The 26,832-nt window shown below is 44.0% G+C and overlaps 1 protein-coding gene across 6 annotated transcripts in view; it reads right to left on the reverse strand.

The window, feature by feature from the left end:
* The window catches only part of rps6kc1 (ribosomal protein S6 kinase polypeptide 1), a 221,421-nt gene extending 195,221 nt beyond the window's left edge, over window positions 1-26,200 (reverse strand). For 5 of the 6 annotated variants that reach the window (XR_011595014.1, XM_070889471.1, XM_070889473.1 and 2 more), the window contains exons 1-3: window positions 26,061-26,200; window positions 25,314-25,349; window positions 14,614-14,734 (exon numbers count right to left, since the gene is read on the reverse strand). Coding sequence is in view for 5 of the 6 variants with exons in the window: in XM_070889471.1 (XP_070745572.1) it covers window positions 14,614-14,734; window positions 25,314-25,349; window positions 26,061-26,162 (259 nt within the window). In the remaining variant the exon portion in view is untranslated. Of the gene's footprint in view, window positions 1-14,613; window positions 14,735-17,114; window positions 17,177-25,313; window positions 25,350-26,060 lie in introns of those variants that run through there. The other variant, XM_070889475.1, reaches the window with a different exon arrangement.
* Between the last annotated feature and the right edge of the window lie 632 nt (window positions 26,201-26,832).

Consider the following 26,832-nt stretch of genomic DNA (forward strand, 5'->3'; position numbering starts at 1 on the left):
TCTCTTTCTCCCCCTCCCCAAGCTCTCTTTCTTTCCTCACCGCCCCCCCCCCATCCCTGTGCTCCTTCTTTCTTTCTCCCCCTCTCTTTTCTCCAACCCCCCCCCCCCCTCCAGCTTTCTCTCCCTCCCCCAGGGTGGGTCGGTCGGTCTCTTTCTTCCTACCCCAGACACTCTCTCTCTCTCGCTCTCTTTTTCTTCCGTCTCATGGAAGGCTTGGGGCTCAGCGGGAGGTGCGGTCGGTCGCAGGGTTTCAATTCCGGTTCGGGGTCCCACTTCTCTCCCCGCAGCCTCTTTCTCGCCATTGGGCCCTGACCCGACGCCATCGGCCGCCTCCATCTCTCTAGTAAAGCTCCCTCTACACCGAGAGAAACTGAGGACCATAAACCAGATACTAAGGTACAAAGAGAGATCAGAAAAAGTTGCCTCTACAATGCCTCTCACTCTCTCCCTGCCCCTCGCTACCTCAGTATCATTCCCTCCCGCCGCCATCGGGCCCAGGCCGGCCGGGGGGTGGGGCGGGGGAAGAGAGAGAGAGAGAGAGAGTTGGGGCCTCAGGTCCTGCTGCTCACACCACGCGCATGGAATGATTCGGCCAAGGGGGAGGCGGAGCTTGACAGGGGGCAGGGCTTGTCGCTTGTCAGTCAAAAAAGTGCAGTACAGGCAGTGGGGTGCAGGGTTTGACAGACGCCCGTCAAAAAAAGTGCAGTACAAATAGTTAGTCCTTTTATTTATATAAAAAGCAAAATACTGCGGATGCTGGGAATCGGAAATAAAAACAGGAACTGCTGGAAATGAGAGAGAAACAGATCTTTTGTCAGTACAGTTTTTTCTGACGAAAGGTCATCGACCTGAAACGTGAACTCTATTTCTCTCTCCACAAATGCTGCCTGACCCGCTGAGTATTTCCAGCATTTTCTGTTTTTATTTATTTATACAACATATTTCACAATTCAGGACATCTCAAAGTGCTTCAAAGACAGTGAAAGACTTTTTAAAGTACAGTCACTTTTGTAATGTAGGGAAACATAGAGTAAGGTCCCACAAACAGCAGCAAGATAAATGACCAGCTAAGTTATAAACAACAGCGGCCCCAACAGTGATGCTGATTGAGGACTAAATGCTGGACAGGACACATAACATCCCTACTCTTCTTCAAATAGTGTTATAGGATCTTGTACGTCCATCTGAGGTTGAATATCTCATCTGAAAGATGGCACCTCCAACAGGGCAGCATTCAAGTGTCAGCCTATATTAAGTGCTTAAGTCTCTGGAGTGAGGCTTGAAACTATGAGCTTTTGACTTAGAAGCGAGAGTGCTACTACTAAGCCAAAGCCGACACTGGCAAGAGAGTTTCATCAAACTGGCTTAAGAAAATGCTTAATGATCAGCTCGTCTTTAGCCTATAACGCCAGGAAATTAATACATGCATGGGCCAGATTTTCGGCTTTCGGGGTTTTTCGGTGAAACGTGAAAATTACCGTTTTCGCTGCAGTAGTGTTTTTAGGCCGAACTTTCGGCCTTTGGGGTCTGCGTCAGGGGTGCATCGGTAAGGGAGATGTTCCACGATTAATGACGGGGCAAAACGCAAGTTTCGGCAATTTTAGTCCGGGGTCGTTTGCGCTGCGCGAGAGGCCTTGGAAGGGAGGAAAATAAATAAACAGTCTAAACAACATTTACAATATCCTTAACTAAGTAATCACTGCAAAAAAAATAAAAACTATAAACTTACCTTTTTTTGCAGGTTTTCTGACTTACCGCTGCTGGCAGGGCTGCATCGGTTTGACCGGTCGCTATTCTGGCCGCGGCGTACGGGTCGGGAGAGTGCCGAAACTCAATCGCAAACGCATTCGGAGACATTGCACGTCAGCACACCTCCCCCCCTGGCAGTACTTTTAAACGCCACCGCAAACAGGTACCCGAGGATCCCGCCCGAGCTTTGTAACTGGGTTTTTGCTGTGATTTCCCGGTCGCAAACCTCTCGAAAATCCGGTCCAAGGTCCATTACTCCTCTAGTACTTTTCAAAAAAGGTCCTACCATTTTGAAACTTAAATTGTAGTAAATGTCACTGGTAATAAGATTCTCAACCACAAGCGGAACGTCAAACAATTGTACAAAATAGCAGTGTCATTAAACATCTATTCCAACCCTTTAAATTGTACCACTCATGTACAGGCCGACATTACTGGGTTCAGTAGGTTATCAATTTAAGAATTTCATGATTTGGAAAAACAATGGAAGTCTCAAAATGAGGTTCCTGTGGAATTTTGTCCTTCAAGTCCAATGTGGCTTCTTGCAAAAAGAGCCAAATTTAACCCACAGCCTAATGTGGCGATTCTCAGAATCTTTGCTTCAACAATTGAGGGTGTGGATTACCAGCAGATTCCTTAGAAAAAATAGCTTGTGTTAAGTTCAGAATAACTCCACAAGACTGTATGCTGTAAGCTCAAACTGTTGTGACCTTGGTCTCTTTATTGTAACTCCAGAGTGAGGAAGCAGCATGGTAGATTGCCTTTTATACCTGCTTACCCAGGGTGTGCAGGTGACCCTTGGGTCCTCCACAGGTGCGCCCCCTGATGGCAAGTCTTACACACACAAGTTCACATACATAACATTGAATTGAAGTCCTGGCATGGGTGAGTCGGTCGGATCATTGCTGCACTGTGGTGTGGCTGATCTGATCGGACTGTCGGGCATGGTGGGTTCATCCTCGTGGTTGACCACGAGGTCGATTGCTGGTTGGGTGTGTGTTGGTGGATCAATGATGGTAATGTCCTCTTCAAACAGTTCTTCGTTGTCAGTGAACCGCAGTTTGGTCTGATCCAAGTGCTTTCTGCACGTTTGTCCATTCAAAAATTTGACAACAAACACTCTATTCCCCTCCTTGGCTAACACAGTGCCAGCAACCCATTTGAGACCATGACCGTAATTAAGAACAAACACAGGGTCATTAACCTCAATGTCTCGCGATACAGCTGCGCAATCGTGGTACACATTATGCCGGTGACGCCGGGTTTCTACATGATGGACTAAGGAGAGCCTGGTTTTGAGTGCTCTCTTCATTAGCAATTCTGCAGGGGGAACCCCGGTGAGCGAGTGGGGTCGTGTGTGGTAGCGGAGCAGAATCCGAGATAACCAGGTCTGCAGGGAACCGTCCGTCATGCGTTTCAAGCTCTGCTTGGTGGTTTGGACTGCCTGTTCAGCTTGACCATTGGATGTGGGCTTAAACGGCGCAGCCCTGATATGCTTGATGCCATTGCAGGTCATGAACTCGTTGAACTCCGAGCTGGTAAAACATGCTCCATTGTCACTAACATGGACGTTAGGCAAACCATGGGTGGTGAACATGGCCCGGAGGCTTTCAATGGTGACAGTGGACGTACATGATGACATTATTATACATTCAATCCATTTAGAGTAAGCGTCCACTGCTACTAGGAACACCTTTCCTAGAAAGGGGCCAGCGAAAACCACGTTTTGGAGGACCATGACCACAGACTCAGTGGGGCTTCCCTTGGTACATTGCTCAATTGTGAGCAAGTGTTACATTGGTGTACGCATGACTCCAATTCCGAGTCAATGCCGGGCCACCAAACGTGCGACCTGGCGATAGCCTTCATCATGACTATGCCTGGTGGATACTGTGAAGGTCGCGTATAAACGTTTTCCTGCCTATTTTTTGGTGAAACTACATGATTTCCCCCATAGGAGACAGTCCGAATGGATGGACATTTCATCCTTGCGTCGGTGGAACGGCTTAATTTCGTCTTGTCTTTCCCCGGGACCGCCGACCAGCTCCCATTGAGGACGCAGCTTTTTACTAGTGATAGCACAGGGTCCTGGCTAGTCCAGGTCCTGATCTGGCGAGCCGTGATGGGTGACCCCTCGCTCTCAAAAGCATCCATTACAAGAAGCAAGTCTGCGGGTTGCGCCATTTCCACCCCGGTGGTGGGCAATGGCAACCGACTGAGGGCATCAGCACAGTTCTCAGTGCCTGGTCTGTGGCGGATTACATAGTCATACGCAAATAAAGTCTTTGGATGCGTGACGAAGCATTGGTGTTAATACCTTTGCTTTCTGAGAACAGCGAAATGAGCGGCTTGTGGTCAGTTTCAAGCTCGAACCGGAGTTCAAATAGGTATTGGTGCATTTTCTTAACCCCATATATGCATGCTAATGCTTCTTTCTCAACCATACTGTAGGCTCGTTCAGCCTTAGATAAGCTTCTGGACGCATATGCAACCGGTTGCAGTTTGCCTGACACATTGGCTTGCTTTAACACACAACCGACCCCGTACGAAGATGCATCACAAGCTATTACCAAACGTTTACACGGGTCATACAATACAAGTAACTTGTTAGAACATAGCAGGTTACTGGCCTTGTTAAAGGCTGTCTCTTGAGATTTACCCCAAACCCAGTCGTCACCCTCACGTAGCAATAAATGCAAAGGTTCCAGCAAAGTGCTCAACCCCAGTAGAAAGTTACCAAAATAGTTGGAGTCCCAGGAACGAACGCAGCTCCGTCACATTGTGGTCTGGGTGCATTCTTGATGGACTCCGTCTTGGAGCCCGTGGGTCTGATGACGTCCGCCGCAATCTTTCTCCCCAGAAATTCGACCTCTGGCACCAGAAAAACACACTTGGAGCATTTCAGCCTGAGTCCCACTCTGTCCAGTCGCTTGAGAAACTCTTCCAGGTTGTGCAAGTGTTCGATGGTGTTGCGGCCAATGATCAAGATGTCGTCTTGAAACACCACGGTGCATGGAACCGATTTCAGCAGACTCTCCATGTTCCTCTGGAAGATGGCCGCAGCCGAGCGAATCCCAAAAGGACATCTGTGGTATATGAACAGTCCTCTGTGTGTGTTGATGCACATCAATTTTTTCGAAGGTTCAGCCAGCTCCTGTATCATGTAAGCAGAGGTTAGATCCAGCTTGGTGAACGACTTCCTCCCTGAACAGGTCATCCGCTTTGGGTAGTGGGTACTGGTCCTGTAACGAGACTCAGTTGATTGTTACCTTGTAGTCCCTGCATATTCTGACCGTGCTATCGCTTTTTAACACCGGAACAATTGGACTGGCCCATTCATTGAACTCGACTGGCGATATGATCCCCTCTCGTTGAAGTCTGTCCAGCTCGATCTCTACTTTCTCTCGCATCATGTATAAACTGCTCGAGCCTGGTGATGAACGGGTCATGCATCAGGGACTAGATGGATCTGCACTTTGGCGCCTGTGAAGTTGCCAATGCCTGGCTCAAATAACGACAGAAATTTGTTTAGCACTTGGGCGCACGAGGCACCATCCACTGAAGACAGTGCTTTGATGTAGTCCCAGTTCCATCGGATCTTTCCTAGCCAGCTTCTGCCGAACAGCGTTAGGCCATCGCCTGGTACAATCCATAGTGATAAATCATACACAGCTCTATCGTACGCTACCTTCACTGCCGCACTGCCAATGACTGGTATTAGCTCTTTGGTGTAAGTGCGCAGCTTGCTGTGGATCGGGTTTAGTTTTGGCCTTTGTGCCTTGTTGCCCCACAGTTTCTCAAAAGCCTTCTGGCTCATAATTGACTGACTCGCCCCAGTGTCCAATTCCATGGAAACTGGAATGTCGTTTAATTTGACTTTTAACATTATCTTTTGGTGGTGAAGGTGTGTACCCCATACACTTCCTCTTCAGTCTCGGGTTGAGTTGCCTCTTACTCGTTCAGCGTCATCCGCACCGGATCGGTCATCTTCTGCCGACTCTGCCACGTGGTGAGTCACAGCACGTCTGTACATTCGCTGGAGGTGCCCCATTGTTCCACAGCCCTTGCGCACACAGTGCTTGAATCGACATTGATGGGCTCAATGATCACCTCCGCAGCGCCAACATCGTGCTAATGGAGTCGCATTCACACCCCACGGCAGACTCGGAGTCATCCTAGGTCTGGCCTCTGCAGGCGTGTAGGCCCTGCCATGTACAGTTCTGCCTGCTGAAGGCGTTATTTTATGCACAGTACTTGCAGGTGAGCTTTGATGCTGCAATGATATCTATTTAGCGTTATCGCTCGTGGACATGAGCTAAGGGTTCGGCAGACAGCAGTTTGCAAAGAATGACCTCGTGGCCGATTCCAAGCACGAAAAAGTCCCGCAACATTTCCCCCAAAAATCCAGCAAATAAGTACGGTCCCGCAAGGCGTTTTAGGTCGGTGACATAGCTCGCCATGTCCTGGCTCTCGCAGCGATGGTGCGTATAATAGAGATACCTAGCCATCAAGATGCTCTCCTTCCGCTTGAGGTGTTCCCGAACCAGCGTGCACAACTCTGCATATATCTTCTCCGTTGGTTTCGTCGGTGCTAGCAGATTTTTGATGAGGCCATATACCGTGGACCCGCAAACGGTGAGGAGAATCGCCCTGCGCTTGACCGTGGTTTCTTCCTTTTCCAGCTTGTTGGCCACGAAGTACTAGTCAAGATGCTCAACGAACGTTTCCCAAATCATCATCCTCAACAAATCTCTCAAGAATACCAACGGCAACCATAACATTGTGAAAGTTCGTGATCTGTTACTCGTTGCCAATTGTTATGTTCAGAATAACTCCACAAGACTGTATATTGTAAGCTCAAACTGTTGTGACCTTGGTCTCCTCTTTAATGTAACTCCAGAATGAGGAAGCAGCATGGTAGACTGCCTTTTATACCTGCTTGCCCAGTGTGTGCAGGTGACCCTTGGGTCTCCCACAGGTGCGTCCCCTGGTGGCAAGTCTTACACATTGGTAATGTTTACAGACAAAACATCTTGTATGATTGGTGCAAAAAAACAAGTACAAGCCTGAAGAAATGGAAGGTGATCTAGCAAAGGATGAAAATTAGTGACATTAATGACCATAGAAAAGCACACACAGAACATATAATCAGAACTGGGGTGACATTTCTTAATGCAGAAACAGCTTATTTGCACCTGGAAAAAAATATTACCTAGATCTGGACAAACAAAGACATAAACCCTGCTTCAAAGTAAGTTCTGGCACTGGAGTTATATTTAAATATGGTTAGTCACACTGTGGTATACATTCAAGCAGATGTTTAAAGTATCGTGTAAGATTTAAGAACTGGATTTTCATGTTTTTGGAAACGGTAGTGATAACTGAAAATTACCCTGATCACTGTGCTACCGATTTTAGGCCGAACTTTCAGCCTTTGGGGTCTGTGCCCAAAGGGAGGCTGTGCACAATTATTTTAGGCGTAAAACGCAAGTTTCGGCAACTTTAGTGCAGGGTTGTTTGCGCTGAGAGGCGCCTTGGGAGGGAGGGAAAAAAAAATTCAAAAAAACATTACCAAGATCCTTAACTAATCGGTGCAACAAAATTTAAAAAATAAAAAACTTTACCTTACTTTTTTTTGCAGGTTTTCTAACTTACTGCTGCTGGAACCTGTCGGTGTTCTGGACGCGGCGTACGGGTCGGGAGACTGCCAAAAATCGGACCGGAACGCAATCCGTTTCGCTACACGTCCGGTGCAGCTCTCCCTGGCGGTTCTTCCCACCGCTGCTGCAAACAGGTAACCGAGGATCTCACTCGGGCTTTGCGACCGGGTTTTCACCGCATAGGGTCAAATTGCAGTGAAAGCCTGGTCGCAAACCTCTCGAAAATCCAGCCCTTAATTCTGTAATATTTTGGTACTTGGGGAGTTATTTCTGATATTGTAATTGTAATGCTCACCCTGCAATAAACAGAATACAAATATTCTCACCATATAATGGGCCCAAGTTTGAACTGTTGGTTAGAACGGCGCACCGCCGAGCCTTGCGCCGAGTTTGTAGAATTAAAAATGCGCCTAAAAAGTACCTCGGTATTCTGAATTGTCTGCAGGCCTCCATTCCAGTCGGCGTGGTGCAGCGGGGGGCGGAGCTACAGCCCTGCGCCAAAAAGACTGCCAGCGTCTGCGCGCGTGCGCAGTAGCTCCTGGCTCTCCCAGCGCGTCCCGTCTCCGGGTGACCCTATCCCTGGCCGATGGGACGACACGATGCTCGCCACCCCTAGCCCGGGCTGAGTGGCCTGCCTGCCTCACCGTCCCTCGCCTCGCCGCCACTGCTCTTATCTCGAGGCCTCCTCGCTGGCCCGCCCGAACACCTCCTCCCCTGTGATGGGGCTGCCCAACCAGCTCTTCAGAGGGCCCCTGCGCAAGCTCCTCCCCGGCGCTGGGGGTCCCTGCGCAAGCTCCTCCCCGGCAGCGGGGGCCCCCACCCGACCACCTCCCGGGCGGCAGGCCCCTAATCAGGCAGGCAGGCAGGGCTGCTGTGTGCTGCTGGAGGGCTTCCGGTGCTCCCGAGCGGATAGGTGAGGTAGGAACTTTTAATTTTTTATTTATTGATTTATTATTGATGATGGTTCTTTATTTTTAAAATTGAAGGTGTTCAATGCTCTCTCTTCCCTTCCCCTTCCCCACCCCCCATCTCTGGCTAGCTGCGCTGATTTCTTCACTCTACACAAGGTTTTTCTGAGCGTACAAAAGTGGACACTTACTCCGTTCCAAGTTAGTTTGGAGTAACTTTTCGCATTTCAAACTTACAAAACAGGCGTAAGTGGCTGGACACGCCCCCTTTTGGGGAAAAAAACAAAACTAAAACAAAACTAACTCACTGAAACCGGAGCAAACTAAATGTGGAGAATTGCAATTTCTAGGACACTCCAAAAAAAAACTAGTTGCTCAAAAAAAATAGGAGCAAATCCAGCTAAAATTTGGGCCCAATGCCACCAGCCTTCTAGTTTTGAACCTGGCAGTTGGCTTTTCAGTACGCTATACAGAAATTGCAGCATTACCATTTTAATTATTATTTTCTTTAAATATTTACTACAGGAGAAAATAATGCCTCATTGTTCAATTACTCTGAAACAGCAAATATCCCAGAGGATTTGGAAATCAATGTAGAGGAGGCACTTGATAGATTAAGTGGACTCTACATTAATAAATCCCCTGGACCAAATGATATATATCCTAGTGTGAAGGAGACAGAGAGGACCAGCTATAGTCACAAAAGCCTCTTTGGTTACTGGAGAGGCTGTACAGGGTTAGAAACAAGCAAACAGAATGCCAATATTTAAACAGAGGGACAAATATGTCAAAGGAAATTTCAGACCTGTGAGTTCACGAGTAGAGAAACTGATAACCATACTGAAGAGGACTACCTATACAGTAACAGTGTAATAAAAACTGCCAATATAGATCTGGAAGTAGAAGGTCCTGCATGGCAAATCTCCTCAACTTCTTTCAAGATGTTACAAATAAAGTAGATAAGGAAACTCCTGCAATATTGTTTATTTGGACCATTCGAAATCTTTTCACAAGATCGCTAGCAAGAGACTAGTAAGTATGTATTTACACGATATCTGCAACACCATTGTGAAGCTGTTTCACTTTACAGCAATACTGCAGTTATAGTATAAATACAGCTGGAATCCAGAGTCAGGGTTCGACCCAATACCTAATGAAGAGTAGTCAGACTCCCATTCTTGGGAGGCAGTTTGAGCTTTGAAACCCAAAATATTTAGCATTGGCACAAAGTCAATGACACTTTGAAAAGACACTATACTTGTAGTGCGAATACACCAGACCACCACCAAAACCAATGGGAATTCAGGGACAGAACAAAAAGATAAAAATAGAAAATACTGAGTACTCGTGAGAGATATAATGGCAGACTAGGAGAAGGTACTGAGTCAAGTACATCAGGGATCACAGCATGGAGACATAATTGAAAGAGAGCGAGGAAGAGTGAGCGAGAAAGAAAACAAACAATTTTCATACACAAAAAATATATATAGAACCTTTCACACCCTCAGGATGTCCCAAAGCACTTTATGGTCAATTAATTTTGTATTTATACAAAATAATCTGCATACAGAAACCAATTGTAAGCTTGTTAAATTTGTAGTCAACATTCAAATGAGTGCAGTATGGATGGAGGATTCAGTTAACACAAGGACTTAGGCCCCAAGTTTCCACACACGGCGAAAAAGGCACACCTCAGAGCTGGGCGCCTGTTTTTCGCACCCAAAACGGCGCCGGAAAAAAAATGCGGTATTCTCGAGCTCCTTGGAGCTCGATGTCTGCTTGGCGCGGCGCAAAGGGGGCGGAGCCTACCACTCGCGCCGATTTTGTAAGTGGGGGGGGGGGCGGGTACAATTGAAATGAGGCTTCTTGGTGCCGGCAACCCTGCGCGTGCGCGTTGGAGCGTTCGCGCAGTCTGAAGTAAACATTGGCACTCGGCCATTTTTAAAAGTGCTGCAGAAAAAGTGAAGATTTGTTTCTTGGACCCCTGCAAAGGCTTGTATTTTAATTTTCTTGATATTTCTGTGTGTGAGGGAGTGCTTTTAGTGAGTTCAGCTTTTCACTGCTAAACTTGCAGAACCGGTGCCTGCAAATTAAGGACTGTGTGTTTGGAGAAATAAAAGTGCCAATTCAACTTTGCAATGGATCAACTTCCACCAAGAACAAAGAATTTCTTGCATGAGGAAGCAAACCATTGCATAATATGTGGTGCACCCATTCTGCAAATTTAAATATAAAGATGTCGATGTGGCTGCCTCTCCCTGTCCAAATAGCCTCAGTCAGTCCCCCTCACAGCTCGAAGGCTGCTGCTGTTCTTTCTTCGGCTCCCGACCAGCCACTGACGCCGCTGCAATCCCATGGCCGAATGGCCTCAAGTCCGTCTGGGTGCTGCATCTTCACAGGGAATGAAGGCCTGCCTCAAGCACCGCAGCTCAGCTCGAAGGCTGCTTGCTGCCTGCCGCTGCCGTCGAGACGAGACACTGACGCCACACTGCTGCCTGAAAGGCCTGCCTGAAGCACTTTCACACAGGTAGGAACATGGTTTATTTAATCTTTTCTTTGCTTATAAATTTTTATTCAGGTTGGATTTATTTGTATAATATTTATATAAGTATAACTAAGGATTGATTGTAGAATTTAATGACTTCCCTCCGCCCCCCCACCCCACCTCGTTCCCGACGCCTAATTTGCAACCTGCGCCTGATTTTTTAAAGTGTAGACAAGGTTTTTTCAAGCGTACAAAAATCTTCACTTGCTCCATTCTAAGTTAGTTTAGAGTACGTTTTCACTCTGGAAACTTTCAAATCAGGCGTCAGTGGCTGGACACGCCCCTTTTGAAAAAAAAATTCTGTTCCAAAGTGAAACTGTTCTACCTGACTAGAACTGCAGAAAACTAAATGTGGAGAATTCCGATTTCTAAGATACTCCGTTCTACACCAGTTGCTCCTAAAAATCAGGAGCAAATCATGTGGAAACTTGGGGCCATAGATTGGTTATGCAACTGAAATGTATTACTGACAGCTGTAAAGAATTTAATATTGATTGGAAAGAGAACACAAGTATATTGTAAATGGAACAGAATCAGCACAGACTTTGAAAGGGATCTAGGCATAACAACAGATTTGTCACTAAGTGTCAAGACAATGTGAAGAGACAATTGAATTTAAAAAGAGTATCAGAATATGTAGTCAGAATGTGCAGTACATGTCTACATAAGTTATAATGAGGCTTTGTAATGGCAGCCCCTCGAAACAAGGATGACTTGCTTCCACGCCAAAAAAAAAGGATGAGTTCACAGGTGTTTCGAATGAAGAACCCGAACTACATCCTGAAGGGTGGAAGATGCCTGTGCCTGGATTTTTTTTTAACATGTGGTTGCTGTTGCACACCAGTCACCACACGGGCTTGACAGAGCTAGGTCTTGGTCCAGTGGTAAGGATAACCCAAGACAATTGGAGACCTGCTCTGCTCCACGGACCTGGTGCGCACACATATCGCAGTGTGAACTGGCCCATGCTGCCCCTGGGCACGAACTCACGCCTCCCCTGGGCCCCGAACACATCCCTCCACAGTCTCTCTCAATTCCTTCGCCCCGATCTCACCACTCCTGCTGTATCTGCCCACGCTCCAATCACCAATGTGGACCTTGCTGACATCACTCTTCGCTGCCGTTGCCCTCCTGCACCAGCTCGCGCTGTACCTTATAGTACTATGCCTCCATGCTGCCCATGGCCGCCGTTCGCCGTTCCTTTTATGGTCCTGACCTTCTGTTGATGGTTTCTTGCAGGTCGGGGCCTCCACGTCAGACCACACTTGGTGTGTAACCACCATGTATAACTCTGATTGGAACACTTCAAGGAGAATATATAAAATGTGACAAAGGAGAATTCTTTGCTTCACACTGTAAAATGTCTGTGCTGTAACTTCTTCATATGAAAGTTTATACAAACGGATAGATTGTAAACTTAAAATGGACTCTGCTGCCTTCTAAAAAGAATTCTTCTGTCTTTGTGCATTGAAAGAGATAATACATCAATCTGTCTCGAAATATCAATGGCAATGAGACCTTCGTGAAGCAAAGGGCCCAAGTTACATTCATTAAAATCTCAGCAAAATGATTCTGAAAAGCACTCTTAAGATTTCAGCCATTATTATTTTTGAGACAGTTAAAAATATTCAAGTAAATCAAGCACTATATTGCTGAATTCCTTTTACTTCTGAGGGACTGGGGAAAACTCGGAGACCCAGCATCTGAATCCTGCCTAAGCGAATGGGTTGAAAACGTCAGCTTCTCTGATGGTGTACGAGTCCCATATGAATTGCGTTTGAACAGACTTAACCCAGTTCCTAGTGAGCACAGGCTACAACACAAAAACTACTGTAATTCTGTGCTAATAAGCAAACCCAAACAAGCCATAATTACCAGAGAATGGCTAGTGCAAGAAATTAAAGATATCACACTGGTGCAACAGACAATGTTTTTCTTCAAACGGGAGTTAAGGTACAGACAGTTTAAGGAGAGCTCAATTCTGCAGACACCAATCCCGCCTAAACTATACGTTAACACTGGCCCTAAAAAGTAAATCTCCTGTTTCCCAGCACACATCTTGATAAGAATTAAAACTCACCAAAGAAAATACAAATAGAAAAAGTACTGCTTAGATATTTCCACTGCAATTCAGCAAGAATCAACTTTTCTGTAAACTTAATTCAACCTTTTAAAATGGTTTTAAAATAAATCCTTCCACCTCTTTTTGGTGCCAAGCAATACATCATTCTCCAATCTAATGGAACCTGGTGCTAGGCCGGTGTTCCGCTGCCCACTAGGAGTAGCACGAGAGTGATCTATGGTGACTTATCCTCTTTCTTTTTCTCTCTCTCTCTCCCTGTGGGATCTGCCTCACCTTCATTTGATACCTCCTCTCAATGGTACAACTGAGATAAGAAGCTTACTATGCAAAAAATGCTGGATACAAATTCAATCCTGCAACTTCTGTGACTCCATGCTCGAATGTCGAGTATCAGTATACTACATAGAATTACAGTACAGATATAAGCCATTTGGCCCAACTGGTCTATGCGGTATGTATGGCCCATTCGAGCCTCCTCTCACCCGACCCTGATCAGCATATCCTTCAATTCATTTCACCCTCATCTAGTTTCCCTTTAAATGCATCTATGCTACTTGCTTTAACTACTCCATAGTAGCAAGTTCCACGCTGTAACCACTCTATGTAAGGAAGTCTGGATTTATTTGTGACTATTTTATATTTGTGACATTAGTTTTGAACTCCTCATAAGTGGAAACATCTTCTCTACGTCTATACTATCAAACCCATTCATAATTTTGAAGACCTCTCAGGTCACCCCTCAGCCTTCTCATAGCCCTATACTGTTCAGCCTTTCCTGATAGTTATAACCTTTCAGTTCTGGTATCATCCTGGTGAATCTTTTTTTTTAAACCCACCTTCACCAGTGCCTCTATATCCTTTTTGTAATATGGTGACCAGAATTGTACACAGTACTCCAAGGGTGATCTAACCAAGGTTCTATATTAACATATCTTCTCTGCTTTTCAATTATGTTCTCTAGCAATGAATCCCAGTGCATTATTTGTATTTTTGATGGCCTTGATAACTTGTTTTGCTACTTTCAATGATTTGTGAATCTATACCTCTAGATCCCTTTGCTCCTCTACCCCATTTAAACTCTTATTTTCCAAGGTATATGCGGCCTCCTTATTCTTCCTACCAAAATGCACCACCTCACACTTAGCTATATTGAAATGTGTTTGGCATTTACACGTGCATTCTGCAATTTTATTAATGTCTTCTTGTATTTTGTTGCCGTCTTCCTCAGTATTAAACATGCCAAATTTTGAAATTGTATTTCCGATTCCAGAGTCAAAATCATTTCTGTAAACGGCACCAATTCCTATGGAATACCACTTCCCATTTTCTGCCAGTCTAAGTAACTACCTTTAATCCCTACCTCTACTCTGTTTTGTAGTCAACGTTCTATCCATTCTGTTACTGGTCTCCTGACTCCACATGCTCTCACCTTATTCAGTACCTAATTACCATAGCACACAAATCAAATTTTGAAAAATTGAACGCACACAGTGGTTTATCTGAAAACCAAAATTAATGTACTTTATGCAGCAAAACTTATTCCCCATGATTATAAACTGAAATGTCCATTCTAGCTGACATCACTGCAAATTTTGCAGAAAAAGCAGAAACGTAATTCTGACACTGCATTTTTGCAAACAGTTAAAAAATAAAACATAACTGCCTTACCAAAAACTTTTCCTTTAGCAAAAGGTGGAAATAATTCTGGATGCCTGTATAAAGTTTTATGAAGCTGCCAGAGCTCTTTGTGAAGTTTCTTAAAATCACTGTAACGTTTCCAAACTACTATCTGAAACAAGGGGGGAAAGTCAGACATTAGCAAACCAATATGACTATTTGCACTTCAACACAGCAAATTAAAGTATCTACATTGACAGAGAGAAAAAAAAATGGATTACCTTAATATAAAAGGTTCTGGAACTGCCCCAACAGTCAAGTGGCTAAATGTACCAGACAATGTGCTACAAAGCCATACACACCAGTTGGTCACAAGTTCAATTCTTAGTATATGTCAAGTCAGTTAATCATAAACAGGCTAGCAACTACATTTGGCCTCAGTGCCTTGGACTGTAGGGGGAAGAACCAACCAGGATTCCTGTTGTTTTTGGCTATCAATGACCCATGCTAACAAGTTTACGCATGGAGGTCAGATGAATATAGAAAGGGACTTGGCTGAGATGCCCTCCAAGATCAAATAGCCTGTTGGTACTCAATGCCTAGGCTCATATTATAACAACTTTTATTTATATAGTGCCTTTAACGTAGTAAAATGTCCCAGGGTGCTTCACAACAGTGTTACAAGACAAAATTAGATAAATTTGACTGGGATAAGTGTCGTCGGCGTACATGTGGAAACTGACTCCATGTTTTCGGATGATATCTCCAAGGATGCCAAGGACAGATCCTTGGGGGACACAAGAAGTAACGATGCGGGAGTGGGAAGAGAAACCATTGCAACAGATTTTCTGGCTACAATTAGATAGATAAGAATAGAACCAGGCGAATGCAGTCCCACCTAGCTGGACGTTGATGGAGAGGCGTTGGAGGAGGATGGAGTGGTCAACTGTGTCAAAGGCTGCAGACAGGTCCAGAAGGACGAGGAGGGATAGTTCACCTTTGTCACACTCAAAGGATATCATTTGTGACTTTGATGAGCCGTTTCGGTAATTTGGCAGGGTCACAAACCAGAGTGAAGGGATTCAAAAAACAGGGAATTGCAGGAAAGATGGTCACAGATTTGGGAGGCGACAACATGTTCAAGAACTTTGGACAGGAAATTGAGGTTGGAGATGGGGCGGTGGCTAGCAAACAAAGTGGGAACAGGGGTTGTTTTTTTGAGGAGAGGGGTGATGACAACAGATTTGAAGGAGAGGTGGCCAGCGGAGCCCACTGAACCACACCCCAGCAAGAATTAATGTCTTCAGGAAAGAAATTACAAAATTGAGGCAACATTTTTTTTTCCAAATCTGTGAATGGAGCATTATGTAACTAGTGATGCAATGATCGTAAAACCACCTTCTGCTCCACGGGAGGTTTCTGTCCTCCCTGCACTCGTCTTAGGACACCTGCGTTACAGTGTGACAGGGGTACTAGAATAAAAATGAAAATCAAAAATCTGCACTACAGAAATAAAGCACTGCATTAGCTGCAGTGCAAACAGCCAGTTTGCTTTTTCCAGACTTACTATTCCCAGCCTATAAACCTCTTGTATGGCAAAAATGTCCCTTGGTAGTTTAGGAAATTAGTTATATTAATGAACAAATTAGCTAAGTGTGGCTCATTAATGCAAATCTATACTTTTTCTTTTGTGTAGTCATTAAATAAAAACTAGAAAGTGTGACATTAATCTCAGTCATTACCTTGTAACAATTTACTTATGTGATTTAAAGCGGCAATACTTAGTGTAATGGAAAATCACAATTAGCAGGATTTGTAAATAAGGTGTAGGAAAATTGAAGCATACAGAAAATAAATTCAACTCCAAAACAGGTTATATTATCAATTTGATTTTTAAGTAAGTAATATATTGCAATTTCATTTATTATATTGCAAGATATACACCATCAAGTAATGCAGCTTTAAATTAAATGAACCTTGTGCATCATAGTTTGAAGACAACTGCGTTGAATGGTGTTTTCAGATTTAGGGTAGATTACAGATATTGCTTGGCCAATCCTTTTCGGACTTAACAATCTTATAAATATTGTTATAGAATCTCAGACAATATTTTGCATGAAACATTTTAAGAAACCTAAATGTTTGCAACTGAAAACAGTAATGCTGCTTAAATTTCATGCATAAAATATACACACTGCTGCCACAGTCCAGTGAGTGTGTACAACCAAAATGGGCCAGGTATTTCCTGTCATTCCCTACAAGCTGGGTTTCTGATTTCAGACCCATGTGTAAGAAGCAAAACTCAAGCATATGCCAGCACTTCCTCAAAGGGAAGACATTAAAAAATTGGCATGCAATGCACCCTGTGCACTCTCCATCACCTCCTGTTGGCTGGTTACAAAATTGCATAAGCCTGGGAGACTATCACCTAAACATTCCCTTAACCAAAGAACTGTCAGGGAAACAAAAACTTGTAGGTTAATAAATTATGTATTTGAGGATTTCTTCTATATTTAAAATATAACCCAATATAGTATCCCATTCGGCCCAACCTGCACATTTGCCTGCAAATTTCCTCTGAGGGCAGTGCTCATTGATGTGCTCCAGGGTCTGATTAGGAGCTCCACAGTTGCATGATGGGGATGCTTTAAATCTTCCACCTATGGAGAAGGTGGCAGCATCTACCGTGATCAGTTCTGAGGTGGCTGATTTGTCCACTGTTTGCGAAGAAGGTTTGATCCTACAGGTTGTACTGTGGGGTCCTCTATAAGGAATCCATTGCATATGTCGCAGTTCTTCCAAGCACTTTACCACTGGTCATCAAGGCTAAGGGGAGCTAACTGAAGGGCTTTGGCAACAGTCCAAAATGGTCTTCCAGATTTGAGATGAGTTGGTGGTAAGTTGTTCAAGTCGGCCTGGTGTAGTGGTTGTAGAAGTTGTATTCTCTGGAGACTGCATATTCGCGGCATAGGTGTGGTGGTGCGATGTTTTCAAGCACAGGCAGCCAGTGCTGGTGTCGATAAAAGCGTACCGGTGATAATTCTCATAGTAGAGTTCAGCTGGACATCAACGGATTTGACATGCTGACTCGATAACCATGCTGGAGAGCAGTACTCCGCTGCAGAGCACATCAGGGCGAGTGCTGCTGTACAGAGGGTTTGAGCGTCTGCTTCCCACGTGGATCCGGCGAGTTTCTGGATCAAATTGACCCTACTCTTTAATTTCTTCCCAAGGTTCTGGAGATGTTGTCTATATGACAGGGTGCGATCAAGCGTGACTCCTAAATAGGAGAGTTTTTTGGCATAGTTTACCTCTGCGCCGCAAAAGGAGACTTTCAAAGCTTGGTTTGCTTGATGGGTGTTCAGGTGGAATGTCGAGGGGAGTCTTTTGCGGGTTTGGCTGGAGTCGCCATTGGTGGAAATAGATCTCCATCCTATGTAAATGACTGATCAGGGTCTCTTTGGTGATGGGACAAATTTGTGCTTTGTGTGGCCAAGGCAATGTCATTAGCGTATACGAACATGCGTGACTCTGTTTCGGGTAGATCACTGGTGTAAATGTTAAATAACGTGGATGCCAGGACAGAACCCTGTGGGAGTCCGTTGTTCAATGTCCTATATCTGCTCTTCTGGGTGCCAGAGTACACACAGAAGCGTTGGTTGCTAAGCATGGCGTTGAGAAGATGGATCGTTGTTCTGCAGGGTAAAATGGTGGAGAGTTGAAAAGCAGTCCATGCTTCCATACCGTGTCATACGCCGCTGAGAGGTCCACGGGTGCTACAGCGGTCTTGAGCTGGTGCTGGAAGCCTGCTTCGATGTGCGTTGTTAAAGTTACCACTTGGTCACAGCAGTTACGGCCTCTCCGGAAGCCCGCTTGCTCCTTAGGAATGGTTGGCTCGATGATGGAGGCTAGTAAGTGGAGTAGTAGCCGCTCCAGCACTACATCTCTTAATTTCACCTTTAGGTATTTTGACACCATTGTGGAATATGTACAACCCCATTTTTTTTTTCAACGTGCAATACTTTACATTTGTCCATGTGAAATTTAATCTATCACTAGTAACCCACCTACATATTTTTAGATCTTACACACACAATTAATCTGTAAAGTTCATCAAAACGCACTAAACTTCTGAAACCGTTGTTAATATAAGCGAGAAACAATTAGGGTTCCAACACTAAACCTTAGGCACAACATTCAGCACTTCCCTCTTCCCAACAGGATTATTATTCCCCTAACCCTATCGTTTATTTTTCTTTTTTAAATATCCATTATTTTTCTCCCATTCCTGCCTCAGACAGTGAACAGGTGAGGTGATCTCCTCCTAGCCCTCTGGAAATGCCCCTCTATAATTGGCCACTTCGAGGTGTACTACAGTTACTTAAGAGTGACTGACTGTCCTGTTCATCCCACTTCCCACAAAATGGTACAGCTGAGATCTGTGGTGCATTGTATTCAAATTTCAATGCTCTGCAACAGGGCACTATGTTTTAATATTACAATATTGTAAAACATCACCAATCCAATAGAAGAGCACTTCTGATGCTAGCAATGTGGTACTTAAGACAAATTAAATAAATGTCTTCTTCAGTTTTTAAGTTTACTTTATTACTACTTTGGTGCAGAAATGATGGAGAATGTCCTCAAAAGATTAAGATTTGCATAGCTTTCCTGATGATTACGGTCAACCAGTTTACACATTTTTTATGGAAGGGGAAAACTCCTGATAAAAGTCTGAATTAAGTTACAGACAGAGAGCCAGGGAAGATCTTGGAATCTAAAGTTATATTATTGTTGTTATTGAACATATAAATTACATTACTCAGCAAGATAGGACTACCTCTCAAGGAATGAGATAAGTTCACTGGAATTGGGAAGGGAAATGAATACAGAATTCTACTTCAGGGCCCAGATTGATGTCCCTCAATTGAGATGCTTCTTGCACCAATGTTTGTGATCACATGAGAGCTAGCAAAGTGCATATCTTCCCCAAGCAGTGGAAGCCCCACATTGGAAGAATGCCAGTATTGAAATTGATCATAAATTGGTCAGCTTTTTAAATAAAATGGATGGGGCTAGCTCGGAAATTGTAGGGATATATACAAGTTGATTAATTTCAGCAAATGTATTAGGAGTTTCATATATCTTGTAATCAAATTTATGAATAACTGGAAATTAGGGACACACTGATTTTTTTCTTTGAAGATAAGCAGCCCTTCAATCTCAGAGATGGAACTTTTCACAAGATGATATGGAAATAAACCCTAATTTCTTAAGCAAAAGCATACAAGGTATTCAATACATCAGGGATGAGATAGTGTAAAGGGTACAGAGGACATAGAAAGATGACTTGAGAATTGAATTTACACAATTTGAGTAGAATACAACACGGTTATCTAACAATGTAACCATTTGATCATTTCCTCTCAGTATATGGCACCAGTATTATACCCAAGTAGGCTGGCAAGAATGATATACCGAGAGAGGGCAATGTTGAAGGTTTGATGTGGACAATACAAACATGAGACACGTACTTCGGCATTCTTTTTGGTGGTCTTCGTTTTGAAAAGCAGCAACAAATGCAGTATCAAAGGCTACATGCAAGGAAAAATGTAGATCCAAAAATATGTATTTGGGGTCATACATTGGATGTTTTGGCAATATCATGTACTCGCAGAATGATTTGTTTGCATGTTTGTGCCAATACATGGCATGTTGCTACTGAGGTCCATCACACCTTCAACCGCTTCGTAGTAAGAAAACACATTGGAAAATATTAATTTTGAACAACTGGGTTTCACAGACAAGAGGAAACTAAAATTATTGCACTAAATTTGGGGAGGGCTCGTGAAATCTCTTGTTTAGTAAATTATGCGCCAAACGCCCCTATTTTCCCCAATAAAGACTTCTGGTGTCCACTTACCTTTACGTACGTTTTTCTCCCCACCATCAGCGGCAAAATTTTAAAAACGGCAGTTTCCCCGACCTAAAAGCTATTTTTAGCGTCGCGCTACCAGAGTCCATTTCGGGGGCCGGAGCTTACAATGTGCGCTGAAAATCCATTGCGCATGCGCTTTTTTTTAAAAAAACGCTCACTGCGCATGCACTGTAAAAAAAAAAGTTTTAAAATTTCAGCAGGTCTGATCTGCCTGGTCTGGATCACCAGTGAGAACCCATTGGTGTCAGAGGTGGATTTGCAGATAGGAAATACAGCTTCAATCAAGAGATGGATGCAAGGGAAGGGTGCAGAGAAGGCGAAAGGGTCAGAGACGTAGACGGAGAAGGGGAAGCCGTAAGGGCCAAGAGATTTCTCGCGGAAGAAACTGAGCCCCTGGTAGACATCATTGAGAGTAGATGGGAAGTTCTTGAAAACAAAGGGTGCTTCGGTAAAAAGAAACTTAAACCCTCTGTACTCGTAAAAGTTTGGGACCAGATTGCAGTAGAGTTTAATGCATTGTCCATTACCCCGCGAAGCGGTGCACAGCTCAAAATGTGGCATGACCTCGGACAAGCACTGACTGGAAGTAATATTTTTATGTAAGTTTATACAAATTTATTTACATTTATATTTATGCACTGCAATAACATCTGTAAATGTGATTCATGTGTGTGTGTGTGTGTGTGTGTGTGTGCGTGTGTGCGCAAAAGTTCTATTTTCATCTTGTGTTGTAGATCAACTGGGAACGGTCACAAACTGGAGGAGGTCGGCAAGTAGGCTGAAACTAACAGCTGTGGAGCAGAGAATAGCTTATGTGATTAAATCTTTCAGGAGAAGATCAACCACCAACGTGGAAGCTGGGCCCAGTTTACCAAGAGAGGGTAAAGCCCTGCAAATTGCAGTCTGGGTTGGCTAAATGTTAAGTACTGCATGTGCTGGGTATGCTTCCCCTTCCTTTCTGCTGCTAACCAAGCATCCCGGTTATGTTTTGCAGATGTTGCGCATCAGGAGACAGAAGGTGCAGCTGAAGTAGCAGAAGAGCATGTTCAGGAAACAGTCAGTCCAGATATTCTACATCGGGAGAGTGAAGGGCAGCAGGAAGACTCCGATAACGAGATGGTTACATTGGAATTGAAGATGGTGAACCCCTCGAGGATTCCAAGCCCTTTCCTGAGCGAATCAACCGACGTGACATTTCAAGGTGTACGGTCTGAGGCTGCGAGACCCAGCGTGTCACTGCATGCCACACCTGTGAGATGGCAGAGGAGGGTGGAAGGGAGAGCTGATACAGAATGCAGTGAACAGAGGACATCTCGTGGGGATGATTGGGGAGAACATCCAACTAACAAGATTGCTCCTGGAAACCTTTGGTGGGGTGAGGGTAGAATTAGCGGGACTGAAACATGAAGTAGCAACACTGGCTGGAGGAATGGGTGAGGGGAGGGGAGAAATTGCGGGACTGTCATTAGAGCTGGCAAAACTGTCGGGACAGATAAAGGAGGGGATGTCAGAGGTAGTAGCAGCATTAGGGAGTACACCCAGGTTGTCATTGCTGCCACTAACATTCTAACGCCCAGACCAAAGTCAGGGGTTGATCCACAGGCTGAGAATGATGCCGAAGGAGGAACCACCACAATGACATCTGCAAGCTCTGTCCCGGTCGAAATCCAGCAACAAGAAATGCGCTGTCAGAAAGAAAACAGAAAAAATCTTGGGGTAGGGGGGCAAGGAAGCAGAAGTCTGCAACAACGGGCACGCACAGGGGTAGCGGCATCAACAGGGACAGGAGTGGCGTTTGTTTGTTTGTTTTTTCATTGAAAAGTTTGACATGAAATTTATTAAAGTTATTACAGTTAAAAGATAAGTTAGGTTAAGCCAAGTACAACTGTACTGTACAAAAGGTTAATAAACATATTTATTTTGGACATTTAACCTGAATCCTGTACATTATTTTTTTTTAAATCCAGCACTAGAAAATCTTTTTAGATGATGTCACGGATTCGACAGGCCAAATGGCCTCCTTCCTTGTAACCAATAAGTTTCAATAAAACAGAGGCAGGTTCCAGTACTAAGGTGTCCATGGATCCTGACTTGTTCTGGGTCATTAACACATGCAATGCAGGACCATGGTACATGTATGTATTCTTGTAAAGCCAGGATTTTCAAGTGTAACCCAATTTGATGCAGTTAATGAATGGAAGGATCCAGGTGGCACAAACAAACACCCATTTAGGCAGGATTCAATTTAGCGCCCAAATATTATGCTCAATTCATATTTGGCCAGGCTCTTTGCAATAACAGAGTCTAAACATTTTAGAGATTCTAATAAGGTCTACACCAATCAATTATAAATTTTAATTGGTAAGAACATCTGATTGGGAGTCAAGTTGTCATTAGGCAGGCTTCAATACAAGGTAGTAAACATACTTATCTGGTTGATCAGACCCTATTCTAGTGGATAACAACATTTTTACACAAATAAAATATTCCTTAAACGTAGAAAATAGGTGCAGGAGCAGGCCATTCGGCCCTTCGAGCCTGCACCACCATTCAATATCATGGCTGATCATGCAACTTCAATACCCCATTCCTGCTTTCTCTCCATACCCCTTGATCCCTTTAGCCGTAAGGGCCACATCTAACTCCCTTTTGAATATATCTAACGAACTGGTCTCAACAACTTTCTGTGGTAGAGAATTCCACAGGTTCACAATTCTCTGCGTGAAGAAGTTTTTCCTCATCTCAGTCCTAAATGGCCTATCCCTTATCCTTAGACTATGACCACTGATTCTGGACTTCCCCAACATCGGGAACATTTTTCCTGCATCTAACCTGTCCAATCCCATCAGAATTTTATATGCCTCTATGAGGTCCCCTCTCATTCTTCTAAATTCCAGTGAATATAAGCCTAGTCGATCCAGTCTTTCTTCATATGTCAGTACTGCCATCCTAGGAATCAGTCTGGTGAACCTTCACTGCACTCCCTCAATAGCAAGAATGTCCTTCCTCAGGTTAGGAGACCAAACTGCACACAATATTCAAGGTGTGGTCTCACCAAGGCCCCGTACAACTGCAGCAAGACCTCCCTGCTCCTATACTCAAATCCTCTCGCTATGAAGGCCAACATGCCATTTGCTTTCTTAACTGCCTGCTGTACCTGCATGCCAACTTTCAATGACTGATGTACCATAACACCCAGGTCTCGTTGCACCTCCCCTTTTACTAATCTGTCACCATTCAGATAATAATCTAGCTTCCTGTTTTTGCCACCAAAGTGGATAACCTCACATTTATACACATTATACTACATCTGCCATGTATTTGCCCACTCACCTAACCTGTCCAAGTCACCCTGCAGCCTCGTAGCATCCTCCTCACAGCTCACACTGACACCCAGCTTAGTGTCATCTGCAAACTTGGAGATATTACACTCAATTCCTTCATCTAAATCATTAATACATATTGTCAAATAGCTGGGGTCCCAGCACTGAACCTTGCAGTACCCCACTAGTCACTGCCTGCCATTCTGAAAAGGACCCGTTTATTCCCACTCTTTGCTTCCTGTCTGCCAACCAGTTCTCTAGCCATGTCAATACATTACCCCCAATACCATGTGCCTTAATTTTGCAAACTAATCTCTTGTATGGAACCTTGTCAAAAGCCTTTTGAAAGTCCAAATACACCATATCCACTGGTTTTCCCTTATCCACTCTACTAATTACATCCTCAAAAAATTCTAGAAGATTTGTCAAGCATGATTTCCCTTTCATTAAATACATTATTGTTTATGCAGGTCAATCTAAGCATTGTAACATTGTCTTCAAACATTTAAAATGTAAGGGAGACGATTTAAAAACAAAAATCAATGTCCAGTCTTTAATATAATCTTTTCCAATGTGCCTGGAGTGCGTTGCACTGTCTTGCGTGGAGGACCATCGGCCAGGGATAGCAACCGGTCGGGTTGGCTACATTGAAAAGTTTCTCTCCAATGGAAAATGAATGCTTTCTGAGGGCTCTTCTTGATGTGGTGCTTTTCCTGCAGTTTTGGAGAAGAGGTTACTCTGCATTTTTTGTGATGTGCCTGGAAGTATCTTTGGAAATTTGGCTGGAGTTGGAACTGAGGGGAAAAGTTGCTTGGGAAAATGTGTTTTAAATTTGCCTCCAGTTTTCTCACTCATAGAAAAGGCTCACCAGTAAGTTTTATTTCGCCTGGTTTACTTTTAACCTCCAGTTATTTGCTCTGAAAAGCGTGGAGGACCTTCAGTCAGGGATAGGAGCGGGCCAGTGCCGATTTCATAAAGTGAAGGTAGGATTTTTACAAACGGTCTTTAATGTCTCTGTGTGCGGTTTTTAAAAAAACGGTGGTGGGGAAAATTACCTTAATGGCCAGAAACGGCTCGTAATCACCTTTTTAACGTGCTCTAGCGCCAAAATATATGGCACCAAAAACTCTGGCACTGATAGTCGGCGCTGGCACCAAAATGTTGGGGAAAATTAGAACTGCCCATCTACGCCAAAAAAATCTGCGCCCAATGATGGGGAAAATAGGGGCCTTTGTGTGTGCAGCTGGAGGAGACAGCTGATATCCTCCTTCCTGCTGCATACACAAAATACCAACATTTCCTAGACCCCAAGAGTTTTCATGATTCCCACCTCAAAATGTGATCATAATATTTTTAGTTTACTCATATATCATAAGTCAATTGTTTTTTCTAAAGTTATGTGCCTAAATCACTCCATAACAAAAATAAGCTACGTCAGTTACTTAAAATACTGTTAACTACAAAATCTAACTCAGTGCTGTAGTCATTACCTCTTGGACGTCCTCTGGATTTCTTCTTGAAACAACCTATTTTTAAAAAAATAATAAACTATTGAATCTGAATTAAGCCGTACATCCAATAGATTGCTAAATATCATCAACTAAGGAAAACCAATTGCAAACCACACATTGTGTATTGAATACAACGTGGTGCCCTTCAACACAACCTCATCTGGGTGAACTCGTATAATTACAGACAAATCGATCAAAATAATCTTAACCCAACTATAGAAATTAAACAAGTATTAACGACATATAAATGAGTAATGCTGAAATACAGCGACACCAATGCAAAATAACGAATATGCTGGGCTGCGTTTATACCAGCAATCTGAACACACACATTAAATAACCCTATTTATTTTGCAACCAATCCCTGGCATCCTTCACTACAATTGTTGAAACGATAAATAGATGAATCACTTAACTTCTATCGGTAACTTCACAGGTGGATTTTTGTTTTGTAAAACAGAAAATGAGGCAGTAACATGGCATGCTCGCCTATTACCAGTGGCTAGGCTGCTGTCCCCTCATGCAGGCTGCACGGTGCACGCTCTCCCAGGGCCCGTGTTCCAATTGTCCCGGGCTCGTTCTTTATTCGAACCATGGGGCAGCCCGAGCCCGAGCCCCGCCGGGTTGTCTCAGTGAACGGCAGCTGAAAACACCTTCCCACAGACGTCTGCACTGAGAGAACCGACTGCACTGAAACCTCTTCCCATGCACACAACAGGAACTCACCCGTGCCGTCACTTTATAAACCGTGTAGCCCTTTATGTGTCTCTTCGGATCGGTTATTGTGTAAAAGCGAGCCAGGTCCCCTTTGTTTTTCTGCGCTAACATGATCTGCCTACCCGCACCGTATGCACAACAATACTCTCTTTTTACATCATTTCCTAATTTCTTTATCCCCGCCCCGACTTCCTGTACGTCCGCTCTTAGGTCTTTCCTGATCCTGTGCTTTCATATCTAGAGCCGTTAAACTCAATTTTTTATTCTTTCCCAGCTATCACCAGACTCTCAGCTTTAATTTGGATAGATCTGATTTTGAAATTTGGAGCGCAATTATTTATAGTTCACAATCTAGATTTGCAGCAATTTTTGTATGTAGAGGAAACCTGTTTTGTCCTGGGCAGGACATCAACAAAGTGGCTCAAGTACTGATTGAATGCTGCTGCCCCATGTAGTACTTTCCTGTCCAGGTCCACAGTGGTGCCAGGTCGGATCCTCGAATACAGAGCTTTTTACTGGCGATGTTACGCCACTCGATAAAATGTTTCCCCAAGAGGTATCTCAGCGGAAGACTATGTTAAAGAAGCAGAGAGTACACACAGCCGTAAATACAGGAAATTCCTCTGTGCATAATAAAATGGCATTTCCAAGAGATGGCACACGTGCGATGGACTTACTAGGAGGTTTTGGGGCTTTGCACCAATGAACAACTCTATCCAAATGGGGTTGAGATCAGACACCAAGTCTTTGTACCATCTTGATACTCCTAATAGAGGAATCA

The sequence above is a fragment of the Pristiophorus japonicus genome, chromosome 9 (genome assembly GCF_044704955.1).
Source record: "Pristiophorus japonicus isolate sPriJap1 chromosome 9, sPriJap1.hap1, whole genome shotgun sequence".
Lineage (NCBI taxonomy): Eukaryota > Metazoa > Chordata > Chondrichthyes > Pristiophoridae > Pristiophorus > Pristiophorus japonicus.